Raw genomic sequence first — 26,442 nt, 5'->3', positions numbered from 1 at the left:
GTTTGTTTTCTTTTTATAAGAGTAACTTGACAGAAGCCAAATTCAGTGAGTATTTGCCTGGATAAGCAAGCTAATTGGAAACAAAAATCTCAATAATTAGCAATATTTATTAATAAATCTTATACCTTTCTGAAAAGAGATATGCTAACATAGGCAAGACATTTTCATTCTTCATCCTATTCCTACCAGCAGAGCACTCAAAGCTCCAAAAAGACATAAGCTGTCATGACATTTAAGGCTATGAACCAAGCAAGTCTGCTGTAGCTTAGGTAACAGAAGGGATCCAATAATTAGAAAATATTTTTCATGCTTTAAAATTGAAGAGAGATTAATTATTGCAATAAATGTGAAAAACACTAGCCCAAATTCTTTACTTCTAATCACACACATCAACTAAAATTCCTGTATTTATGTAACTGGTGTGTTTAAATTTCCTTTTGGACTGCCAGAGGGTAATGCCTTTTACATGGAAGCCAGAGGATGGAAAACCTCATTTACTTCCATTGTTGGTAATTTTATGCTTAGAAAATTAAGTCTTATTTCACTTGCAACTGCCATGCTCGGAACTTATTTTACATTTAGCAGTAAATTCATCTAAAGCAACTCGAGTAAACTCGGTCAGCCAATAACTTCTTTAATATGATTTTCCAATTCAAAAGATTAAAAAAATAGTCAGGATAAAGCGAGTTCTTCTTGCAGGCTGCTGAGAAGGAAAGAGATGGGGAAGAAAAAACTCACAAGACAGACGTCTATTTTTTTTGTTTGTTTGAGGACTGATTTTTCCTTACAAAGATTCTTTTAAATTTTTTATAAGCAAAATCCCATTCAATCCAGATTAGAGAGCTATTTCAGTGTATCTTCACTTGCAGTCTCTCAGGCCTGTACGAGGGTCAGCCAGCCACTCAGCACCTGCCCCTATTGCTTGCTCAGCACAATCAGCTTGGCTCCCGCAGGCCAAGCAGATTTTGGTGGTGGGAGAGGAACTATTCAGTTTGCCAGGGTTCAACAACTCCAAAGGCAGCACCTCCAAGGCCATAATGCATGCCTGCATCATGCTTCCCCATACTCAGGGATGAACAGTTCAGGCTTAAGTGCGACACAAGTACAGAAACTGTGGAGATGCTGAGAACTACCTAAACCAGTAAGACCCCAAAGGTGGCAGGGTACTGAGGAACACAACATAGGGTCCACTCAGCACTTAATGTTGCGCCACAGTTAATGAAACCTAGCACCAAGTGATCAGAGGTAGATTTGCATGGAGCAGACTGGGGTCTGCAAGGTTTATTAGCTCGTCTGCAGTGGTGTATTAAGGCAGAGCATACTGGTCTAACAAATCCTGCCAGAAAAAAGCTGTATCTGCCCACGCCACAGAGCCAGGATGTGGTCTCCCCTCTCATGAAACAGGGCCCCCAGATTCTCACCCAGAATCACCAATTTATTTTGGCTGCCAAAAGGCTGTGCATACTGACTAGTCAGCTAAAAATCAGACGCTTACCCAGAGCACTCCAGAACAAACTGCATACAGCCAAGGGACAGATGATGGTATAAGCTAACAAGTGCTGACTGCAAGACTAGCACAGATTCCGTGCATCAAGTTTCTTGGCACCACAGTCCTACACATATCTGATAATACCTGTATTACAAGGGTATCCCATTACCTTAGGTTTCTCATTCTCTCATTGCTAAAACTGATTTTAAGGCATTCTGTTACATTGGTTTGACACCCGAGAAAGCTGACTGATGAGGAAACCCTCAAATATACGGCAACTTGTCAACACCATTTTCAAGTGATATGCAAGTTTCCTAGGTCAATTCAAAAATAATTTCAACGAAACAAAGAATTTTAATAGTATTTCAGAATTTGAGACAACTGGACAGCTAAGGACTCGGGTAATAAGCCACTTGCAGAGAAAGGTAAATCTGGAAAGAGATGTAAGTAGCGTAAGACAGGCTTCAGCTGTCCTCGCCATTCAAGTACACATGGGATCTCTTTTCAAAGACGTTTTGAATACAAATGACTGGAAAACACAACGCAACTTTAAAAAAAAAAAAAAAAAAAAACACACTGTCACAGTAATTGTCAGGACATTTAAGTGATCAAACCACAATGGTGATTTGACTTCACAACAAAGTCTAAAAGCTTTAATCCCAGTATGAATGCAGACTCTTGAATCCCTGCTAATATGATGCATTTCTGATGTCTGCTGCATCCTTGCATGCATATAGCCACACCTTTTCTCTACTTTTCAGTTGGGTTATGTTTAAGTTTAAGTAAATTTACATCACAAGAAAAGCAGCATCTTGGCAGCAGCCCAAGGATGAAAAAGCTGCAGAGGAGTGGGAAAACTGCACGGTTTATATATTTATTTATTTTTATTAACCATGCTCCTTGTTATGACTTTGTCATTTTAAAACCTACCATGAAACTGTAACAGTTGCATCCTAAGCCTACAGAATACAGTTTAAATGGTAGATCATTCTACCCTCCTGATGCACACTATAAATACTGGAATAGAGATGTGATATATTAAGATGTCTATTTCATTGCTAGTTTTTGTTCTCCTATAAGTACTGTTACTCATTTTTCACTGCAGCATAAAATACAGATCTCAAAACAGGGGACCAGAAAATTCCCTACTGTAACTACTGGAAGAAACAAGACACTGACTTTATTTTAGCAAACAATTAAATTCATTAGAGTCATCTTAGTGGCATAACCAGCATGGATGAGAAGAATTGCACGCTAAGGAGGTTCCTCAATCTAAGGTGAAACACAAGTCCAAATATATCAGCAGCTTACAACATTTTTATGAATTTAAGTACATCTGTGCTGTATTGCTTTATGTTAAACAGAGTTTGGGCTCCATATCCCTTCAAGGACAAATAAACAAATTTATTTGCAGCTCTTAACCCACAGAACCTTTAGCTGAGACTTGTATTTCTTCAGCCCCCCGAGAATCAAGTTCAATTCTCTAAACCAAAACCTACAGTGAGTCTTCAGGTACAACTGATAGAGCCTTGGTCAAAACATCCACTATACACTCCTGCAATACCTTCATCCATATTACTTAAACACTGTGAACACTAATCAGAATTGCTATTTTCATTCTATAGAGGAGAAACTGAGGAAATAGCTCAGTATTTCAGCTACTACTACATATTGTATAAACAGCAAAATTAACAGGCATATTAATCTAAGCCCTTAATGCTGCAGTTTCTTAGGTCTAGAGAAAAAGCATTTTTAAGTATAGCACATGAAAGGCAAATATGATACAGAATGAAGTTGCCAACAGGCCAGCACAAATGCCAGAATCAGTCTACATAAGCATTTACATATCACATACTGATCATGTATAAACAAAAAGCAAGCAAAGCATATTCATAACTTCATGTATTCTGGCTCTTAGTCAATGATGAAACTGTTTCTATAAAACAAAGATTTATGAGACAGTTGTGAGAATAAAGCCTCCTTTAAAACCAAATAAACACAAAGTTCTCAAAATTGATAGAACGCCAAGCTAAGCATTTCCTTCTTTTCCAGATTCTCAGGCTGTGCCTACTAGAAGTTTCCCCTTTTTCAGCTTTCAGGTTATCATCTCAATCTGCATAGTCGCCTCAAAGTCATTAATTTCCTTTTAATATTTTTCCATACTAGATAATATTGCAAATACTTCTAAAGAAAAAAATCCTTAAAATGAAATTACTGCCACCTGCTGATCATCTGAAGAAATCCAAAACATTGCTATTTAGCTGAAGACTTGTCTTAACAGTTACCTTGCAAACACGGTACCACTCCCACCAGGAAATGTGTAAGGATGCTGTTTGCGGAATACATGACCCACTCTGCTGCAAGGGATGATTTCAAGGCTCCCACCACACTGCCAAACTCTGAATGAGATCTCTGAAATATAAACACGAAAGACCAACATTACAAAATACCGTAATTTTGTAGCGTACTTACAGACGAGGCTTTTAGTGATTATTGCTGAGAAGAATAAGATGGTTTTCTGAGAAATTCTAGGATAAACAAAGGCATATCCGAGCATTTTTTTGTTCTCCGAGCTCAGGAGAAAATCATATTAACTGGGAAACAAATCTGTATATCTTCTCTTATCTGAGGTTACCAAGATTACCCAAATTCATAAACCACCCTGCAATTTGCCAGAGTAAATTAGGTGTATATGTACTATTACTGTGCTTTATTTAAAGGGTAAACGATAGCACGTACCCTTTACAGATAGATTAATGTTCTTATAGCTTGTAATAGAATTTTTTAGCCAAAGATGGAATAACACAGTGGACAAAATCAAGGCATGATAAAACAATCAATAGAATCAAGCTGTTAACTTACTATAGCAGATAACCAAACACTCCCAAACACTGGCCATGGAAGGAGTTACAGAAAGTTAAGGCTTTATTTGAAGACAGACTGAATAAAGAAGCAACTTCTGTAAACTGAAGGTTATGGACAGTACAATTCTAAGCCAATCTAGTGAGCTGACCCAGCTAGTGAGGACAAGAAGGTCTAGAAATAATTATACACCTTTCTCAACTTAGACCTTTGACAGCAGAAGCCACCTAGTGCTGACAGAGGGCTTTTCCTCATTCATTCCAAATAAGCACAGTAAGAATGGTGCTTCCAGTAGCATTGTTTCAGTTTTGATGATTCCCCCTTTAGTCCAGCAGCTGCTACCCGTTACTGAGTGTTACCTTTTGTTTCAAGCCTCTCCATAGTCTTTCAGTATCTTTCCACAGATTAAAAATAATGATAATAGGCAGGTCTAACTTAAGTCAGTGTCTACCTTTTATGACTTCTAAGTACCACTCCTTCACCCAGAAGCCTTCCTCCCACATACACAGAATAAGTCATAACAATAGCATTACTTCAAAAAATAAATTTAAAAAACTCCCCAATTTAACAAACCAACACCAAATGTTAGTGAGCATGTCTTCTTGATGGTCTGTCCACAGAAGAAAAAAAAAAAAAAAAAAAAAAAAAAAAAAGAGAGAGGTGCTGTGATTTCAGCTGTTGACAGTGCAAGTTGACTGCCTTTCTCCTGAAAGGCCTTTGTTTTTAGAAGCATCATTTCCCTATTTGTTTTACTTCAGTGATAAAATCTGTTGCGTTAGGGCAAATTAGGCATATTCATGAATCCTAGACAGTCAACATAGTCCAATCTCCAGACAAATCATCCTCCCAAAATATTGATGACAATATTGTCTTTGCTAGTAACTTATGGTCTTGATTTTCCACTTGAATTAACATGGGCAAATAGGCAAAAGTATTTTTTTAAAGCAACTGAACATGACATTTTCTCTACACATTTTTCACAGCACTGACTTCATTCTTACACGTCTTATTCTGAACTTAAGAAAAAAAGAGAATCACAGTAAATGACTGGTCATCGCTTCTATTAAACAAGTTAGTAACATTCTATGTTTCTAACAGAATAAATTAACATAGATAGAAGACTTTATGCTTTTCCATGTCTAGCTTAAATTTGGTCCCATACTTCTCAAATTGTGAAAGTAGAGGAGTAATAGTTTTCTTGTACCACTTTGAAGCATTATTTATGGAATTTTGCTAGAAAGTTCATAGTTATTAGCCCAATAGGAGGGGATACTGCACTTGTTGAGGACAGCCTAGTGAAAGAAGACAGGGAGATCTGATCAAAGATAATGGCTTTTGCATTAGACAAGCAAGTGCAGACTAAATGCCTGAAATCTAGTATTAGACTTCAAGTATGAGGAAATAAATGCCTCTGAAATGATGTAAAGTGAGATTCTGGTTAAAAATGAAGGGCAGCATGCCTAAGTATGCAGCATGCCTAAGTATGCAGCATGCCTAAGTATGCAGCATGCCTAAGTATGCAGCATGCCTAAGTATGCAGCATGCCTAAGTATGCAGCATGCCTAAGTATGCAGCATGCCTAAGTATGCAGCATGCCTAAGTATGCAGCATGCCTAAGTATGCAGCATGCCTAAAGCGCTCTCTTTTTTTAAATGATTCATTTGAAGGTTTAATCCAAAAAGTCACTGTCATCTATTGAATGTATGTAGGCATTGAAAAAGTATTTTTAAGAAGTAATTCAGAAATATCTTGTGTGAACTTTTTTCATTGTTCATTGCTTCCTCTACTCTATACATTAATTTGATTAATTCTCCCTCCATAAATTCCCAGAAATGTAAACCTACATGTATACTTTCCAGCACCTTAGATTCTGAAGATTCTCAAAAAAAAAAAAAAAAAAGGTGAAAATGATGAAAAATAGCTCTTTGGAAAAGAGAGCAAAGGACTAGTAAATAGGCAGAAGCAAACTAGTTCTTATTTGCACCAACATGGCTTCTAAAGCCTGCATGGATTTTTTAGAGAAAAAGGAATTTACAGAAACTAAAACTTAAAAACACCCCACAAATTTCCTTAAGACATCTTTTTTCCCATGCTCAAACAGTGGGAGAAGAAATGTTACTATTGTAACAATTTCAGTGGACACAGTTTTTCATTAAAGAGGCATAAACACCATGTCAAACATCCCTCAGTTGCATGATATTATGTTACATCGCTCAACAGATTTGCTCTTTTTATTGTAGTGTGCCATCAACATAGAAGACAGGGAATGTCTTACTTGCTCCCTGATTTTAGCAAAATTTAAGAAAAGCCTAGGTTTTCAAACTAGACCCAGACCTTCTAATAGTCCATCCAGTTCTCCAGCGTACTCCAATCCTCCTATGCTTATCAAAAAACATTGTAAACATTCCGAGAATGAGAGTTTAGGAGGTCAAGGCAAGACTGAACAACCTTGATCCATGTTTTGTATAGCAAGCATGTGTCAGTCGCATTTAGCAGCAAACCGAAAATGCACTGTATCTTCATAGCAAGAGCTGTCTCTTGGCTAATTTAGGGAAAATAGTGCAGGCCCATCTTGAAATTTGTGAAGTTGAGACTATACTAACGTGAACAAAATCTCATATAACAGCTGCTCTGTACATGCTTGAAGGAAAAAATCCTAAGTTTTATAGAGCATAGATGTAACATAGAATTATTTTGCAAGTCCATCTAGCAGGTTATCTGCATGAAACATCAAGCCGCTGATCACAGAATGATCAGGGTTGGAAGGGACCTCTGGAGATCATCTAGTCCAACCCCCCCGCCAGAGCAGGGTCACCTACAGCAGGTTGCACAGGACGGCGTCCAGGTGGGTTTTGAATGTCTCCAGAGTGGGAGACTCCACAACCTCTCTGGGAGGCCTGTTCCAGTGCTCTGCCACCCTCAAAGGAAAGAAGTTCCTCCACACATTAAGATGGAATTTCCTATGTTCAAGTTTGTGCCCATTACCTCTTGTCCTGTCACTGGGCACCACTGAAAAAAGACTCCTCCCATCCCCCTGGCACCCTCCCTTTAAGTATTTGTAAGCATTAATAAGATCCCCCCTCAATCTTCTTTTCTCTAGACTAAAAAGACCCAAGTCCCTCAGCCTCTCCTCGTAAGAGAGATGTTCTAATCCCCTAATCATCTTTGTAGCCCTTTGCTGGACCCTCTCCAGCAGATCCCTGTCTGTCTTGAGCCAGGGAGCCCAGAACTGGACACAATACTCCAGATGTAGCCTCAGCAGGGCAGAGTAGAGGGAGAGGATGACCTCTCGACCTGCTGGCCACACTCTACTTGATGCACCCCAGGATGCCATTCGCCTTCTTGGCCACCAGGGCACATTGCTGGCTCATGGTCATCCTGTTGTCCACCAGGACACCAAGGTCCCTTTCCACAGAGCTGCTCTCCAGGAGGTCAGCCCCCAACCTGTACTGATTCATGGAGTTATTCCTCCCCAGGTGCAGTATCCTACACTTGCCCTTGATGCAGAGATATGCTCAAGAGTAAAGAGGCCTGGTGAGCGTGCATGTTGAATTTTAAACAGCACATCACAGATTTCCAGTATCTGGTGCATGTGTCAATTATTGCCAATAAAATCATACGCCACATGATTTTTACTCATCTTCAGTTAGTCTGGCAGCTATGAAAAAATCATTAGCTGTCTGCTGTATTGACTGACTTTGCCTTTTCAGAGAGTAAAGGCACCCCAAAGTCTCCATCTCCTCCTTCCCATGGAGGAGGGGGAACAGAATGCAGCAGGAGCAACACAAACAGCTTTTTGCATGCAGTCTTCTCACCTTGAGTGCAGAGCTGTTGCTTGTGCCCCTTCGGGCAGTCAAGGCCTCAATTATCAAAGCAGATGCTAAATTTTCAGAAAAAAATTGGTCACTCAAGTACATGCTTGCAGCTAATCAAATGTTTAAGTGCTCTAGTGGCAAAAGAGGTTTTTCAAAGTGAATGCAAGTATTGCTGTAGTAAGTTTATCCAATGACTGTCCAGAAAATTTAAAAAATGAAAAATTATGTTCATATTAATAAAATTTAGCAATATACAGCCATAGTAGAGAGAAAACAGAAACACAAAGTAATTGTTCAAAATACATAAGAGCTTTCTTCAAGTATTGCATAGGAAGGCCTTTAAGTTCCTTACAGGACTGATAAACATTTGGTTACCATGTCTCCATACTGTGTGTGCTGTATAAAGCAGACATTTACTTGTAGGTCAAGCATATGCTTGAATATGCATATATCAGTAACTCAAAATACTCCTGGATTTTTACAAGTTCAAGGTATTTTAGGATTTTGCAGCTAGCACGTGCAGTAGAGAAGTTTCTGTCCTTAGAACTGGTCCTAAAAACACACTACTTAGAATGTCTGAGATGCATCCCTACCCTTAAAAAAAACCCAACTAAATTAATGACAGACTGGAAGTCTTGAGAAGTTGTACGGTTATGGGCCTCCTAAATCTTTTTTGTTTTAATACAAGTACACTAGTCTTAACTGGACAAAAACTTTGTACAATACTGTAATGCAAAGCACCAAAAAACCCTACTAAAGCCAGATCTAACCACCAGGTCAAAGAAGGAATGGCTAAAGCACAAGTTCTCTCAGTCCCTCCTCCCTCTTCCCTAAATCCTACTCACTTAACATCTGAACATAAGGAATTACAACAAAAATGCCTTCTCAACCACAGTTATCCTACAGGGCTAAAGTAGGGATTAAAATTAAAAAACTCACAAGGTTTAGATGCCAGGTGGTATAGCATTATTAATGTTAAGAAATAGATTATTCTTCAGTCAGCCAAGTTCTAATTGATTTCTTAAGGTGTACGTAAGAACATTAAACTCATGAACTCCTGTGTTCTACTTTTCATGATTAAATCTCAGCAACTTCTTAAAACATGCCTTAAAATTGTCAGCATTTATTGATTAAAATACATTAATATTTAACTTTAGATAAGGATGCGACTTTTAAACAAGATAGCATTTTGGAAGTAATTGCCTATCTAATTTTTTTTATTTTATCAGCCAACTTCTGTTACAGAAACTTCATGGCTTAATGAACAGATACGTTTATTCTCTCATATTTACACTGTAATTCCTACCTTGGTTTTATCCTTTAATTGAAATAAACATTTTGGATTTTGCCAATAATGCATGTGAAGTTTTAACCCTCTAAAAACTCTGGTTTTAGCCCTCTTCGCACAAAATCAAGGAGACCATGACGCCGTGACAGTAAAGGCAATGATGAAACCTGCTTTCTTTCAAGAGTGATCCGAAGGTAAATAATATACATACCTAAGTTTTCTCCACCCCAAACATCCATCATCATGTCATACTTCCCTAGTTCTTCAAAATAGGATTTGTCCATCACAAACAACCCACCAGCTATCATGGGTGTCCTAAATAGACAAGAAAAAATAAATACTTACAGAACCATGAACTGGGAGGTAGTTATTATTTGCACCTCAAGGTTAATACCTCCTTGGAAAAATTTGCAATGCTTCCAAATGCAACCAATTTTACATCTATCACTTCAAATGTTGTCTGCACACATTTCTACAGCATATATAGTGCTACGACCACCTTCTGAGGCAGTTTCCAAATCTCCATTTGGCTCACAAGTTCCTTATGTAAGGGGTGGCAATTTGTGCCAGCAATAAAACATCAAAACCGATGCTGTATCTTTAGTCCTCAAAACATACCAACTTTAAACAAAGTGACATCTACATTTTGTTAAGGGGAAATAATCTACTAGTGTGCTTTAAAGTATTTTTTTCAAGTACAATTTACTTCTGAGAGTCATAATGCTACATAAATATGAACAAAATTTCAATATTAATGAAAGCTATAGTAAAGATCCCCTGTCAGATTCAGAGAAGGCGATTTCTAACTTTGTTCAGCTGCAAACTACAATTTATTAGAGGGAGAAGCAGTGGTACAGACATACTTTATGGGAGCAACTGGATTTCCTTGCCGTGCTCTTCTTTGCTCTGGTGTCATGTAATCCCACTTGAACACCAGGTTCCAATCAAAGCCTTCAAGAAAAAAATTAGAGTAAGATGTTAAAAAGATTATGGTCATCATTCAACTTTTAGTAACATAATGTTAACTGAAAACACTGGGAACTATTATTTAAATTAAAAATTTAAACTTGTACAAACTTCTGGGTAGAAAACAAACAAGTAGGAGTCCAGATGAAAGGACAATAATAAAAAAAAAAAGAGTAATCTCAAGCACAAAATAACTTTGATTTCTCTTGTTGCCGTCTAGTAAGTAAGAAACCCAGTCAACAAGTGACAAAGCAAAAGCCTTATATATGAATCCAATGTCTCATATCCTTGCATCAAACAGAACACCATATGAAGATCTCCCAGCCATTTCAAATGCTCCCAACAGTCTTTACTGTACAATTGCATTTCAACTCTTACCAAAGGATCACATCACATTTATGTTTACACAGGCTTTATGCAGTACTCTCAGTACTCCTCTATCAGCAGAGGTTTTGTATCATGAAGGTCACAACAGGTTATGTAGCTCCCACTTATCAACATTCATTTAACTTTCTGCTTTCCCACTGCATACTTTAAGTGCATCATTTTTTAAACCTGAGGCAAGCGCTACAGCACCAAAATCTTACTTCCCTCATGTATGTACATATATGTATGTACACACACAGCAACAGCTGGTCTGGTCCTTTTGTGAATTAAGCACAGAAACGCATAAAGATCACTAGAATAGACAAGACCAATAGGTGACCTACAGCAGCTTTCTACCTGACAACCATTTGAATTAACTCCTTTAGGCAACACTACACAGCTAGTATAAGACAAACTTCCTATAGGAAACATTTTCATAACAGTTATGCCCATAAGCACGAACATCTATTAAAAAACTACAAAAGGTCCATAGCCCTCTCCCAGTACACCTAGCAAAACCACCATATACAGACTGCCTGCTGCCAAAACACATTTTGAACCTATGAGGTCATATAATGAATGATTTCCAGATTTCTGGTGCACAGATGTCAATAGTTTTCTCCAGCATAAAGATAAAGCTATTTCTTTGTGGGGAAGTGAGGAAAAAGCTAAGGTAAACAGACAACAATTACAGTCCTACAAACTGTCTGTCTGCATCCATAAACATGTATAGTAATGATTGTTGCAGAGAGTTGAAAACTAAACTGTTTTCATCTTAACTCACATGCTATTATCATAAACACAATACAGAAATTATCCTGAACAGTCTTTCATGCGTGCCAACTCTTTCTCCCCACATTTGAGTATTTCATGAAGCGTTGCACTGTAAAAGTGAAAGACTAACTACTCCAAAACTCCAAGTAGCAAAACAGTAAAATGGCTACAAACGTTAGTACTGCAAAGCCTCCAGCATGAAAAGAAAAATGAGCTCCAATATTTCCATGCAGTTAAAAAGTCGCATTTCCTCATACATACCCAGCAAAATTACTTGCATCTGGGAGAACCTGAAAATACCTACTGTTCTCCAGCAGAAGGGGTAGAGAGTGTTACGTATACTCCAGTGAACACAAGGGGTCTCTTTTGGAACACAGCACTCTGTTACAAACTCTGAACAAGTGTATAAGTTGTGTACCCATAAAAACTGGTTTTCCGTCTCCATTTTCACTGACTCTGGGAAAAATCTGCGCTCAATGAGATAATATCAGTAACTCTGTAAAAGGAGTATTTTTAAACACAAGTGCATATCCAATATGAAATTCTATCCAGTGTAAACTGCATCATAGGCATAGTCTAAATTATTAGATCTCAGTTAACTACAGTTTATTCCAGTAATTAAAGTGTTTCTCAGGGCAGCATAAACATTTTTGCAAATTCCCCCTCAAAAAAAAATTTGTAACATGAAGTGCATGGATTTAGTATTAGCCAGACTTGGAAGTAATTCATCCCTGTCCGTTTTTAAAAGTTTGTAGCATTTGCTAGGTTGCTTGTCTTGGGTGATTAAGCCCTTTCAAAACAGACCAGGCACAAGTGCTGTACCAGCTGTCTCAACTCTCCATGCTTCAGCCACACAGATACTGTATCTAAGGCTGAAAGCATAGTTTGGTCTTCATGTTTAGACTCGGCCCCAGTGAAAGTGTCCCCTGATGCCAAATGCCGTAGTGCCTCTAACATGGTAATCCGTCCTCTGGGAACTGAAGAGAAATATATTATTCACGTTTCAACAGACCCCCTAATAGCTTTAAACACTGGTATGTGCAACATTTCTATTGTTAAGATTAAAAAAGAGAGAGCCTCTCACTCCTCAGTCCAGAAGTATGGAGACCCTGTGCACTTTAAAAAGAAAATAAAAAAAATATCTATTTCTATTATGTGCGAGCAAACAAAATGAGGGCTAAAAAGTAAAAAAAAAAAAAAATTGGGAAACATAGTTCCAAAGATGAAGCATGAAAAGCAATAACAAGTGAAATGATCTCTCAATCTCTCCCACTTCACTTGGGAAGAATTAAAGAGCATGAACCCTGCAGGAGCCAATCGAAGGTTTCAATGAAAGAATTCCTCCTCCTACTGCAGACAACAATAAAAGCCACATAATGGTATAGAGATTTCCATACTCAAGGCATAATGAATAGATTGGGTAAAAGCCCTAGGGTTTTAATAAAGCCGGCACACAGATAATAGCACAGAACTATCCATTAGCATACTATGAATATATGCACTGTAGGTGTTATTTCAGAACGTTAATTAAAAGGATATACAACCTCTCACCTCCAGATCATTGACTGTAAATTGAAGCATATGTGACATTATGCAAATATTGCTTTTATTTTAGTCTACTGGAACAATGCTTGGTGGTCAGTTAGGGACTAGTAACTGACAGAACGAGCTCAAAATTGTTTTATTCCTTCCTCAGCCATTCAGGAAAAGCTGAAACACTGTGGGAACAGCACTGCGTAATTTCTATATTGTGGCTCACCTTATATCTTTGTGCAGACAGTTCGGTTTCCAGGGTTGTGGGAACAATTATTTCAGGGGAAAAAAAGGGTGGGAGGGGGACACAGAACAGCTATTTTAAATGCTAGATTCTTGCTTACAGTGAAAAAAGGCAAGGAAAGCAAGGGGAGGACTTTTTTTTTTTTCTTTTGAGAGCTTCACAAGTCTTTTTACTATTTGCTGTCAACAGTTTACACTAGCTAGACGTAGTGAAACTGTACTACTTCTAAACTCAATTTAGCAGGAAGTTTTGTAACTGTAAAGGTATAAATACTACAAATTTTCAAGGTCATATGTTACTCTCTTCACAATTACAGGTCATGGCTAACAAAAACATTTAATTTTTAAACACATTCCAAACCTTTCTGCTTATTCAGAAGAGCTAAATTTTGTAAGCAAACCAGCATCTTGAAAAAAACTCATAGGCACTGCATTGCTGATGGGCTTCTAAGCTAGAGAGCAATTAAAGCCTATTTCATCTAAAAAGAGAATCTTAAGCTCTGGCCATAAGCTGCTTCCAACACATTTACACAATCCTACAAAGATTGAAGTGAGTACTGCACATTGGAAAAAGGCAGCATAAACTTGTAAGAATTAGTATAATAAAGATGAACTGTTTTAAACCAGAAGACAATAAGGCCAATTAAAAGTCAAGCCTAAAAAAACTGACCTATAGAATTTAAACTAGATATATAAAAGGGAAGAACAGTACGTTAAGTGCCCATTCCACAATTGCAGTGATTATGAGCTTTGATACTTGATGCTTTTTTTAAAAAAATTTGTATTCCAGTACAGGTACATACCGCCTTTTAAATCAGCTGACGCCCCCACGTACTGGAAGTTGTCCATATTAATTACATCAATAATAGGAGACACAACTCTGGTCTTGTCCTAAAATAAATATTAGAAAGTAATATTGAAATAATGAAATCAATATATAAAGGTTCAGGCAGGATGAAATGTTGAACAGTTCAGCAGGATTTCATTAGCACGTCTCCCCCAGCTCTCCCTTCAACCTATGGCTCTGAAAAGCCAGTGCTGTGAATAGCATTGCTCAGCACTGCTTCAGAAAGCAGAAACCGCACGATATGGCTGGGAATCCTCTTTCTATTCTAGGCTGCTTATACTCAAGTAATCCCCCTCTTCTGACTTGCTCTTGAAGAAGGCAGTAAACTTGTAGTTCTAAAGGCAGTCAAGTAAAGAGCACTTCCATTCTTAGTTTTAAAACTAGCTCAAAGAAAAGAAGCATCCAGGCAATTCATATTTTCCACAGGAAATCTCTAGCCACATAGTATACTACAGTCTTATTAATTCAACCTTTAAGGAAGACTTAGGCCTTTCTGTGATCACAGAGGTCTTAGGTTAATGCTAACCCTTTTTACGCTAGAAGAATCACACTTCACAATCAGATACTTAGATAGGAAAGAACCTAAAAGCACCCCACACTAATGAATGCTATTAATCTCCAGCAGCCAAGATTCCAGTGGTACAGATACCACATTCCTCTGTCCAACCACGGTCTCGTATACTACTCAGAGCAATATTAATTACCTTAGCTGATGTTTTTGGCAAAATAGTTAAAGAAAAAACAAAAATCTTTCCAACTGCATACACGTCATCCAGTAGGATCACAAGACACCAGTACTCTAAAAAAAGACTCAGCTAATATTAGAAATGCAGTATCATGGTTAAGCCACTTTGCCTCCATGAATTATTGGGGGGGGGGGGGGGGAAGACAGTGTTATATTTACACACTGAAGCATAACTTCTATGGTAGTTTGATGGAACATTTTTGCTTGAGTTCAAAAGAAAAGTTTGAGTTCCACAGTTTAACATCATTCAGAGAGCACAGATAACTTCACTACAGTGTATTGCCAAATGTGTGAAAAATAAAAAAATATTTTCAAACAGGAGATATTTTGGTAACTCTGTTATAAACAGGTCGCATAGTTAAAAAAGAGAGAGATGAGAATAGCTTGAGCTCATAACAAGAGACTTAAAAGCTACTCTTCTAGTCAAATGCTCTGCTTGGTCCAATAAGGACATTAAACACCCATTTTCATTTATTGAATCTTAACTGTTCAATCTGTGCTGATTTTAATAAGCCCTAATTACATAGTTGGCATTTACTAGGTCATCCTACCCAAGTGAGCAAAAGGTCACTGAACTCCATACCAGCCAAAAGGAGAATCCAAGACAAACCAAATAGAAGACTAAGCTGAAGACTCATTACTGATTTCTATATTCCTTTTAACTATCACTGCAGCTATACTACACAGGCCAAATATCTGCTTTTATGAGGATGTAATACAAAATCTAATCAGGTCTGCTACTACATATTAAATAGTTTGGTCTAAAGCAAACTAAACCCAGACAAAAAAGACCAACCTGTCCTATTCCCTCATCAACCACATCTTTAGCTCTGTTTCTGTCAGCTGTAGCCCCAGGTCCATGTTTTTAATGGTAAGCATACAGTTTTGCTAACTGTGTTGTACTTGGGAGGCAATTATGATTTACTGCACCTTAACTGCAAAACACTGTTTGTGTGCCCTCCTACACCACTAAACCACTTCAGATGCACCCATGACCTTATTCTAGGCATTCTGTATACAGTGATAGAATGAGAAAACTCCTTTATTTAGACTGATGAGACAGAAGATACCCAGCCTATCCAGTTATTCACAATACATCCATCAGCATGAAATACAAAAATGAAAACACCCTTCCTTTCTTTCTCCTTCTTTCCTTAGCTGAAACTGAGGCAGCTTATACATCTATGCCCACATCTAAAAGCCTTTTCTGACAAAAATTTGCATTTCCTCAAATGGTTCTACTTGGCACAGTTGAACACGGTGGAAAGAGTTGCCCAAGCTACCAGGTGTCACCTTAGGTAGAGCTTCAGTTAGGCTTCAACTTACCTCTACCATGCCGAGTAAGCAGCTATATGCTGTCTCTATGCCTCAGGCTTTTACTACCGGTCTAATTGGTTCTATCAATATCAGTATGACACCTCACTAACACCACTTGCTACACCTAGCATGTTATTTAAACAACTTACAGCTGTTTCTCCAACAGACAAATACCCAGGTTGTGAGCATTCAGTTCAATGTACAACCATCACTTTGTTGGCCTGAAAACATGCTGTTCCTTCCATGATTTGAAATTATACATTTGCCTAGCAGCAAAGCAGACAGGACTTGCACATTCATAAGGTGATGCTTTGCAGGGCACTACAAAGTTGTTAATGCAGAGGCTGCTAAAAAGAGCTTATGGGTCTCCAAAGTACAGGGAGTTCATTCACTTAAAATACTAAAAAGCAGCTGCTCCCTTTAAATTTTCCTAAAGCCAGATACTGCTTTATCCATAGTGTGATTGAAGTAGAAATCTGATGTGCATTTTAGAAACCAAAACACAAGCAAAAAGGAACTCTTCTTTTAGTAATCTCCTGTTTCATTCTGAGGGGTTGACACCATAACTTCTAATAGAACACACAATTGGAAAACCATGTGCTTCTTGGTGAGGATAATGGAAAGAAATAGCCTGTGAATATTGCAAGTTTGCAGTGGCTGGAAATTTGTAGCAGAATATTTCATTTTAATATTTCATAAGGAGTTTATGTATGCTCTTGAGAGTTTGAGTATTACATATTATTCTCATAAACCATCAGAAATTATCCTCAAGATTCTGCATACACTGCTTCCTTTCCCCTCTAAAAATCTCAAGACACTTCAAAGATTAAGCTTCGAAACATTCCTAAGAGAAAATATTTATAATTTCTCTTTTCAGCATTGTTCCAGTTAAAGGTTGACTCATTCAAGGTCACAAAATACGAGGCAGATATGAAAAAGGAATCCACATCTCAATTCTTAATCTTAGTTCTTTCTTCCTTTTAAGATCTTCTTTGTTTAAAAATACCTTCCTAAAAGTGATATAGGATTTACAGCTATGCTACGAAATCAGATTAGTTCAGTTCTGCACCAGAATCTTCCAATTTTTATTTTTCTCATATAACTGATGTATTACAAGAAGAGAACATCAAAGTGATTAGAAATTGGAAATGGAAAAAGCCAAGTTGACAAATGTTCATGAAATAGCTAGTAGTTACCAATGTTTTCAAGATTGTGTATACTTATTACTATGTTGACATTTTGGGAGAATTAAAGGGTTAAACTCCACTGGCTCCTCATTTAATCTCCCTTAACCAATGCACACATAAAAATAATCTAAAGACCATAAAATGTAGCCTTAGGGAATCAGGCAGAAAGCCATTCTCCAGGAAGGAGCAAAGAAGAAGATATACCAGCTCCAGGTTACACAGGTATCTGTACATCTGACAGAATTAAATGCCAAGTGAGCAATTCTGGAACAAAAGGAAAAAAGAAAAACCCCACACTTTCCACCACACACAGCACAGACAGAGCAGCTTCTCAGAAAATGCTACATTATTGTATAACAGGCCTGACCTGCAAAAGCTACCTTTGAGGTCAGAGCAGAAATGAGTTCATGTCTATTCAGCTTCTTGTCACTGAGACTATCAAGAAAATGCTGTCAATTAACATCAAGTAACATACCATTTGCGCTGTAAGCAAAATCAATCCATTTAAAATTAACACAGAACTATCATACACTATATGTAAACACTATCCATGCCTTAATTATTTGGACAAGCAGAAAGCTTAGAAGCTACCTTAAACCCCATACTTGTTGGTTGGGAATCTTACCAGATGAAGGTAAACTGCAATTCCACATCAATTATATTTAACAGTACATCAAACTTTTAAGAATGGAAACCTGTATTCATACAGCTGGAAACTATTCAGTGGCACTCAAGATTAGTGTGTATCACTATGACAATTGTGAGGAGCAAGTTTTGAAGGAATTATTAATTCACATGCTGCTAAAAAGTAACTATTACACAAAGAAAAATATGCACCAGGTTCTCCCACCAAGTATACCACATGTAATGCTGGATCTTCAAAGTTTTCAGCAATTTAATAAGAGGTTTTACATTCTGTTATGATGAAAAGGTAACACTTTTTCATATCCCATATCAGTTTCAGAGTGCTAAATGAGTGTGCCCTGACAAGAAAAAGGGCAAATGGCAAAATAGCTATCTCACTAAAAGCAGGGTTTTGTTGACCAAAACTACCATTTCTCTTCTGATTTCTTGAAGAGGTATATGCTTCGAACCATTTACACAGAAAGGCTTGAAAACAGTTCCCACATCCTAGAATCCATTAGTGCTTTAGCTTCAAGCATTCTTCACTTCCTTCTCAGATATATTTAATGCCTTCAAGTTTCTTTTCCTAGTTAATAATTATAGAGAAATTCCCCCAACCCTTCTAAGGCTGCAACACTTTACACGGGCACAAAAACAGAAGGAAGTGCTACATTACTCACGCTCAAGGGCTTTGTAGGCTCTAGGTACTTTAATAGTGTCCAGGTTTGAGCTGATTAAAGTTATTTCTACTCCAAAATAGGATTTTAACTGCTGATATGTCTTAGGCGACTTACAGTATTTCTGGAATACACAGTAAAGCATCATAGAACCAAACAGAATAAGGAAAAATCAGTCATCAATTGACAGCTTCTCCATTGGCATATTGAGTATATGGGTTTTACTTCCTTCCCCCCGCCCGCCCCTCCTTTTTCAGGGGGAAATGCAAAGGGAAGCGTAGGGAGGATAAGCGAAGAACTGGGCATTAACAAGACAGAGTAGCTTAGCAAAGCCATTCTGACCAGGACCATTTTGAAATAAAGCCTTTCCAGGAAGGGGAGCTTACCAGAAAGGGAATGCAATTAAGAAAGAAGAAAAACCCTGTTGTCTTGAGTGTTCCCCAGTGCTTCTTGGGATCACACTTGATTCGCTTTCCACTTCAACTAAGTTCCTCCAGAGCAAGTTAACAAGTATAACCAACCCCTGGAGAAAACAGTATACTTTCACTCTCAATTGTTTTTCTGGGACACAGACTAAGCATCATATTCATAGAAGCTGAGAGCCCACAGTCCCTGCTAATTTCCATGAGAATTTTGGTTTCACAGCTCAACCTCTCTATTATGACACTGAATCTTAATGAGGCATAAATACTGAGGTAAACTGAATTATATTGAGGTGATATTGGTTGAGAACTATGCTTTGCTCTAAAGATTTTCAACATTTACTGAGGAGGTCCCTAAAGAACCAAAGCAGCATATTGGAATTGCTTGTAAAGATAGTAATAAATATTCACATTTTATGTTCCTGTGGTCACAGATTAAACGAACAAAAAGTAGATTTTAATCACGGAACACTCTGATCATGTCCATCATATCACTTCAGAGAAAAAGCTTCCTTAGAAAAATGCATAAAATTAATGTAGTATAAACCAGATGGCTTTAAAATTTAAAAGCTACTCTTTCAGGAAATCACTTTAGAAGAACTCTTTACTAACCTCAGCTACTCTTTCCAAAAGCGGTTCCAGCCAATGTTCATTGCATTCACAGTGACTATCCAGGAAGGTCAGCACTTTTGCTTGTGCTGCATCTGCCCCTCTGACACGGGAGCGCATCAAGCCTGAAAAGGAAAGATAAAACATTTTAAGTACTTAATGAGGAAAACAACCAACAGTAGTAAGAAACTACCACATTCCAAGTTACTCATAAATTAAATTACTCTCAAACAGGACAAACACACAAGTTCCATTATCAAAATAAGAATCTAGTTAACAATTCAGTGAAATGACTTCACAACAAACAGCCTGCAAACTTCTAGCCTACTGCGCCCTAGTCTACAGGTTTCAATTTGATTTAAGTAGAAGAATTGAAATACCTCTTCAAAAGAGTGACACACAAGTATGGCTGGGTCTGCATTACAATAAATGGTATTTATACTAATAAATGTTAGTCAAGATCAGTCCTGAAAGCAAACATCTTTCCTACAGTTCTACGTTAGAACTGAGGAAAGCGCCATCATTAACTGATCCTCCCTATCTTCTACACAGACTACCATGCCCTTCAAAACACATCTGTTCCTATAGCAAACTCTGGTTCTACAGATGAGAACAAAAGCTACTATCACATATTTCTGAAAGCAAGGCAGTGAATATCACCCCCTTCACAGACATTAGCCCTTTATTTTACTTTTTATTTTAAATCACACTGCTTTGTTCTGTTATTTATACTAATGTGTTAGTGTCTTACATACTGATTTTACTGATTCTCTTAAAATTTTAATTTGTATGTGTCCAAGATATGAGAGTCAGCCTACACTTGAAAATGAAAAGCAAAGTGAATATCAAATTCGAGCATAAGAAGCCAGCAATCAAATGAAATATTCAAGATATTTTCATTTAAAAATTATCACCTGGTTGCACATAAGCCTGCATAGGCAAAACTTTACAAGCAGTACAGTATATCCTACAGGTAATAATTTAATCTTAATCTCACAAAAATACCAAGTAAGGCAGCACTGTAGTGCCTTCCATTTGCAAATAGTTGCTCTTCCCTGACATAGCAAAAGATTTGTCAAATCATATTTTGTTTTCAGATATACTGATGCGTATTTTTAAGTATGAATGAAAATTCAATTCATCTGTATATGCAGTACAAAGTTAATACTTACAGTTATTAAAAAATAAAAATGTGCTACTTCATTCCATTTTTCCACTCCTATTATCTCCATCTTTAAGTGCCATACTGATCAGAGGAATGATATCAACTTACTCAGAACCCTGCAACCACACACATCCTAAGAGGCCTGCTTTCCTCACAAGCCTTTGTTCACAAATACATTCCAAACAAAATATTTAAACACTAAGAGACAATCGGTTTGGAATAACTAATTACAGGACAACACAGGTTTTGTGTGCGTCATTTCCAGTTTCTGATAATCTAATGATTCTAGCTGCTCCCCAGGCCAGGCTGGCAGCCCAGAAGATATAGCTCCTATAAAAATAAACAAGCACATATCTGCTAACTCAGTCAGCTATTTCAACTGTCAACTCTCAGTTATTATTTCAAACAGCTGTAGAATAACAGTTGCCTGTATCAAATACTTTAAGCTTCATAGCCAGGAAGCTGCTGACTGAAGGGCTCAGCGACATGAGACTATAATTTACAAAGCAACAAAGAGGATAACAAAAATGTAAGACAAGTTTGTTACACGGCACACTGGCTTCAACAAAACTGGCATATGTAGTCCTGACCCTCCTGGCTGCTCAAACCCTCTCAAATCTGCCAAACTGTTTGCTGGGCTGTCCATCAACTGGATCCTTAAAATGATCTCTAGGAATGGAACCAGCAAAAGAAAAAAAAAAAAAAAAAAAAAGGCCTTTTTTTAAGCTGGATCATTTCAAACATTCATACGGTTTCAGCAAGACATTACATACATTGGGAGCAGCTTAACTAAGGATTCAGTACAGTAAGAAAAAGAAGAGGTTGAGGGTGAAAGGCAATTTCTCAAGTCAGTAAAAGCCAACAATGGGCGACTGTGCACACAACTATATGGAATTAATCCAAATTACTGTTTTTACTTGAACAAATGCATTTGTTTTTATTCCTTCCACTAGTAAGTTGATTTATAAAGTGAAAATCCCCCCTCCAATATGGAACATATAGCAGAATGTTCCTTTAAAAGACTCGATGAAGATTAACAGATAAGGCAACACAAAAATTTGCATCTTCCTTCCCCCAGATTAAGCTTACCTTCTCGGCGATCATTTCGAAGAACCCGCACTTTTTCAATTTTTCCCAAGAGAGCACCATCCTCAGCTTTAAAAAAAAATATTTTTTTTTTAATTTAAAAAATAAAGTTTTGATAACCAGTTTGATATCCAACACTGCATACCATAAGAGAGGCTGTCTTCAAAGAAAAACAAAAGCTTTGTAGTGGAAAATGTTTACAGTCATAAATAGTTAAATAATACATGTGCTATAAAAAAAAGAAAACAAAACCAAAAAACCAACCTACTTGTCTCACCAGAAACAAAGAAAAGTTAACAGGCTAAGAAATTACTACCCTCATTATGTAATTTAAAGCTAATTTAAACTCTTCAAATATTCTTATTGAATTATATTCTTTTTTCTTACTTTAGACAGTTTCTACATTGCATAGGGGGAAAAAACTTTTATAGGATTAAATAAACTGTTGTCTTTGCCTATAAGAAAGTTCACTTTTTAACCAACATGAAGGCTTAAACCTATCCTAAACTAGCTATAAACTAACAATGCAAATGTACACATTAACTTGCTTTCAGAAACGTTCCTCAGAGGTCCATTTCGATTGTTCAAGTTTGTATTGTGATATCCTAATATTTAAAAAAAAAACTTGCCTTATTTTAGATTCAATAAGAATTTTTCCAAGAGACTGATGGAGACCAGCATTCATTTAAAACAGTGCTACAAAAATATTTGGGGTTTATTTTTATGTCAGATAACATAGTACATTAAGGCTGTTTTCAATTACATACTCCGCTCCTTCAGCTAGCAGGAAGTAATAAAACATACCTGAAGTATTTATCAGAACTCTTCACATTTCCACAATGACAGATATGAAAGAATTAATAGCTAGTTTTGGATCAGTCTCTCCAAACTCCTATTCATGTGACCTATCCTTAACTGAGTCACCTACTAGCATCTACAGAAAGTCCTACTAGAACAAACAAAATAAAGCTAAGATCCTGTAAAAGTACTTACAATCGTTACTGTAGTCATCCACTAGTATGATTTCCTTAATAAGATGTGATGGGCTTTTTTTAAGGACACTGAAACAGATTTTAAAAAGTATTCAATACTAAACAGTCTTAGTTTTCCATAATAATGCCATAAAAGCGGTGACTTGGTTAAGCCACAGTAGAACCTAGCTAAGGATCCTATCTTCAACAACAGCTATTGGCTTGTTCTTACAGAAAGCATTTCTGAAGAGAGGCACACATAGATTTGTTCCCCCCAAAATTCCAGCCTCCAGAAACAAGTGGATTATACAAATTATAACATGGAATTCTTGCAAATAGCTTTATGTCTAATATCCCCTGAGAATCCATCTTCCCCGAGTTTTTCTTGAAACCAGTTACACAGCCAACCTCCAAATGTCTTCTAGTAATCAGTTCCACACTTTCATGCATTTGGGGTTAATGGGACTGATTTTCTTTGTTTAATGCTGTTATTTCGGAACATAAGAACTGAAGGCATCAATAAAATCAAGGCTCAGCTTTCCCTTGGCAAATAGTTCAGAAAAACATAATGGATTGTTACCTCCCATCCTTATCATAAGCTATTAACTGACACAAGTGAACGGCCTTTGGGGGGGGGGGGGGGGGGGGGGGGGAATAAAGGTCTCTTTGGTATACCTGACAACAGTTCGAAGCAAAGCAGATCTTGCCTCATTATGAAAGGTGATCACCACACTAGTGGCTGGCAAATCTATCCGCCATTGTTTCCGTTGACACCTGAAAGACATAAGACCCTGTCATTTAAACATAATATTTACATCCAGGCTTAGCAGACAGCCTTCATCGTGAAGCAGTTACCTACTAACCTCAGGTACACACTACACATCTACCTAGAAAGAATGAAGTGTTCTGTTTGCAGATGAGATTATAATCATCTCCTGCCACTTTTGGTAGTTGTCTTAGTATACAAGAGACTAAAGAAGTCAGTGTCAGATATAGGCAAGTTCAGAAAAGTTACCGGACTATCATCACTACCATATGCTGTAAATACCTTTCATGCAACCAAATATGAAACCAGAGTGCGTATTTTACATTAAAAGCATTCAAATAAACATATTTTCAATGAAAAAGCACAGGTTCTCAGGCTACCATATGTCTCCTCTTTGGAATGGCACGAGTCTGCTTCTCCCTTTATTTTTAAAGCTCCTGTAGTATAGATAAAAACAGCTTTCTATTCTAATGAGAAGTTGCAAGGATTATAACATTCAGAATTTGAAAAATAAAGTTACCTGTGATGATGTTGAGCCAACTAAACACAGAACCACATCCTTCCAAACCATAAAGATAATAATATATTCTACGTATGTCAACTCATTTTTCATCACCTCTAGTAGCCTGAAATTAATACAATAAGCAAAAAGAAGCAAATCCCAAAATACTTTCTGCAGGACTACATAAAGTTAAGCTTTAAATCCACTGACAATAAACCTAAACCAGACAATATTCTCATTGTATTAGAAACTAACAGTACTAGAAAACACTACATAATGAGTTTATGTTGAAAGCATTACAGTCTGACAGGCCACGATACTGACTGCCATTCATGCAGTAACACACAGGAGTGATCTTTCTTCACATACCCTTTATTTAATATTAGGGGTAGAGTCTTAACAGGCTTAGTTGTCTTCAGAAGGGATAAACCCAGCTAGCATACAACTGTAGCAAATTCAGCAGGTAATTCTGTACTCTGTGCAGTATTAATCAAACTAGCTTTTAAGGGAAGAGAGGTAAGTTACATTGCTAACTACCCTTTTAAAGCCAGACCTCCGCCTATACAAAAGGCCCCTCCACACCTGACTAAACATCTGCGACATGCATCATAAATCACACAACCTTCAACTTCTTGGAATCAGAGAGCGAGTGGCAATGCACTGCTTTCCCTTGCCCACCCTACAAAATCCCAAGGACCTGCGTGGTTTCAATACAATACACCCATAATGTCACACACATTAGTGCTTGCTGTGAAACAAAATGTTATTGTGCCATGGTGACCTCACTCACTCTGAAGAAAAACAAAGCCCAAGCCAACCCTACAATTGCTGTATCAGATTAGGAAGGTTTTATCTAGCTTTTTTCCCCCCTCAAACGGTGGGCGTACAAGATGCCTTTGTCACTAGCACCCAGCGTTGAAGCAATAAATCACAAACGTGTACATGTTCCTGGAAAGCAAAGAATTAAGACCTTCTCTATGGTGAGCTGGCAATTCATCTAGACAGCTACAAGATATCCAGCTATTATACACCAAAACCTACGGTGCCAAAAAAAGATAGTCTTTTTTCTGCGAACTTTCAAATTGCCTACAGAGGACAAGTCTAGTGTGCATGCAGTTATCACATGAAGCACTTGCATTAGAATAATTAAAAAAGTCACATTAAACTTATACTGATCTCTTTGCAGAGGAGAGCACATCTTAGAGTAGAATTACTCAAGGCGATGAAGCCTCTCAATTTTAAGAAAACGAGAGGAGCACTCGCACATGTTTCTCAGGGAGGAATTAAGATCTTTAGACTTCCAAATAAAACTGGAGGAGTATTTCACTCAGTATTTCTGCTTTCAGCTCTTCAAAATTACCTGCTTTAACTGACTCAGTAGCAGTACTCTTCCTATTCTGCTGTGTCAATAGAGCCACAGTTAAACCAAAGAAACAACGTCATCACTTTTGGCACAGAGATTAGACTTTCTTTCCTCAAATTATAGCACTTAATTTTACAAGCAGAATGACAAAAGCCATTTGAATAAAATAGAACTTGGACTGAAACTTTCAATCTAGAGCTTCAATGCTTAGCATAGGTCTTTAAAACCAGTTAAAAGATGAAAAGTATATTCTTTCCCCCAGAAATTTGAGTCGCTGGACTAACAAGTTTTAACAAGTTTTCTGAAGCCTCTGTGGTTTGTTGAAACCATTTTTTAACTAGTGCAAGGAGAACATTCACCTCAACAGATATCTGGGTATCAAAAAGACCAGAAAATTTGCCTCTTCTCTACTTAAGAATAAAACTTGTGTGAGGTCAGAAGTTTCTAATAGCTGCCAAATGAGAAAGAAAAAAACATTTTAGTCCAGCTAAAATACTTAGCAGTAATTCTCAAGGATCACACCAACGCATCAGGTAAGAGAAGTAATGAGAAACCACTGGTCCAAAGTAAGCATGGTGGACATTGGTCCACAAAAAAAAAAACCATGGAGTATTTCACCCTTCATCCCACTTGGGAGACTATTTTACCCTGACAGGAAAGCTCTGGAAATTTCCTGTTATGACTGTGACACTCACTTTCCAAAATTTACCATGACAGACACAGCTCTCAGTTACACATCGTAAACACGCTGCAACAGAAGGAAACCCAGAGGTTTCTCAAAACTGTTGGAAGTAGCAGTTGTGAGCATCTGCTGGAGTGGGAATC

The 26,442-nt window shown here is 37.5% G+C and overlaps 1 protein-coding gene across 2 annotated transcripts in view; it reads right to left on the bottom strand.

The window, feature by feature from the left end:
• Positions 1 to 26,442, bottom strand: part of GALNT2 (polypeptide N-acetylgalactosaminyltransferase 2) — a 97,338-nt gene that overhangs the window by 8,494 nt on the left and 62,402 nt on the right. For both annotated transcript variants that reach the window (XM_082481616.1, XM_082481617.1), the window contains exons 4-11: positions 23,662 to 23,760; positions 23,009 to 23,076; positions 22,019 to 22,084; positions 19,768 to 19,889; positions 14,140 to 14,227; positions 10,318 to 10,405; positions 9,666 to 9,769; positions 3,775 to 3,901 (exon numbers count right to left, since the gene is read on the bottom strand). In XM_082481616.1, the coding sequence (XP_082337742.1) occupies positions 3,775 to 3,901; positions 9,666 to 9,769; positions 10,318 to 10,405; positions 14,140 to 14,227; positions 19,768 to 19,889; positions 22,019 to 22,084; positions 23,009 to 23,076; positions 23,662 to 23,760 (762 nt within the window). The remainder of the gene's footprint in view (positions 1 to 3,774; positions 3,902 to 9,665; positions 9,770 to 10,317; positions 10,406 to 14,139; positions 14,228 to 19,767; positions 19,890 to 22,018; positions 22,085 to 23,008; positions 23,077 to 23,661; positions 23,761 to 26,442) is intronic.

Source organism: Vanellus vanellus, assembly GCF_965231255.1.
Source record: "Vanellus vanellus genome assembly, chromosome: 3".
Classification (NCBI taxonomy): domain Eukaryota; kingdom Metazoa; phylum Chordata; class Aves; order Charadriiformes; family Charadriidae; genus Vanellus; species Vanellus vanellus.
This window is presented reverse-complemented; position numbering and strand designations above follow the sequence as displayed.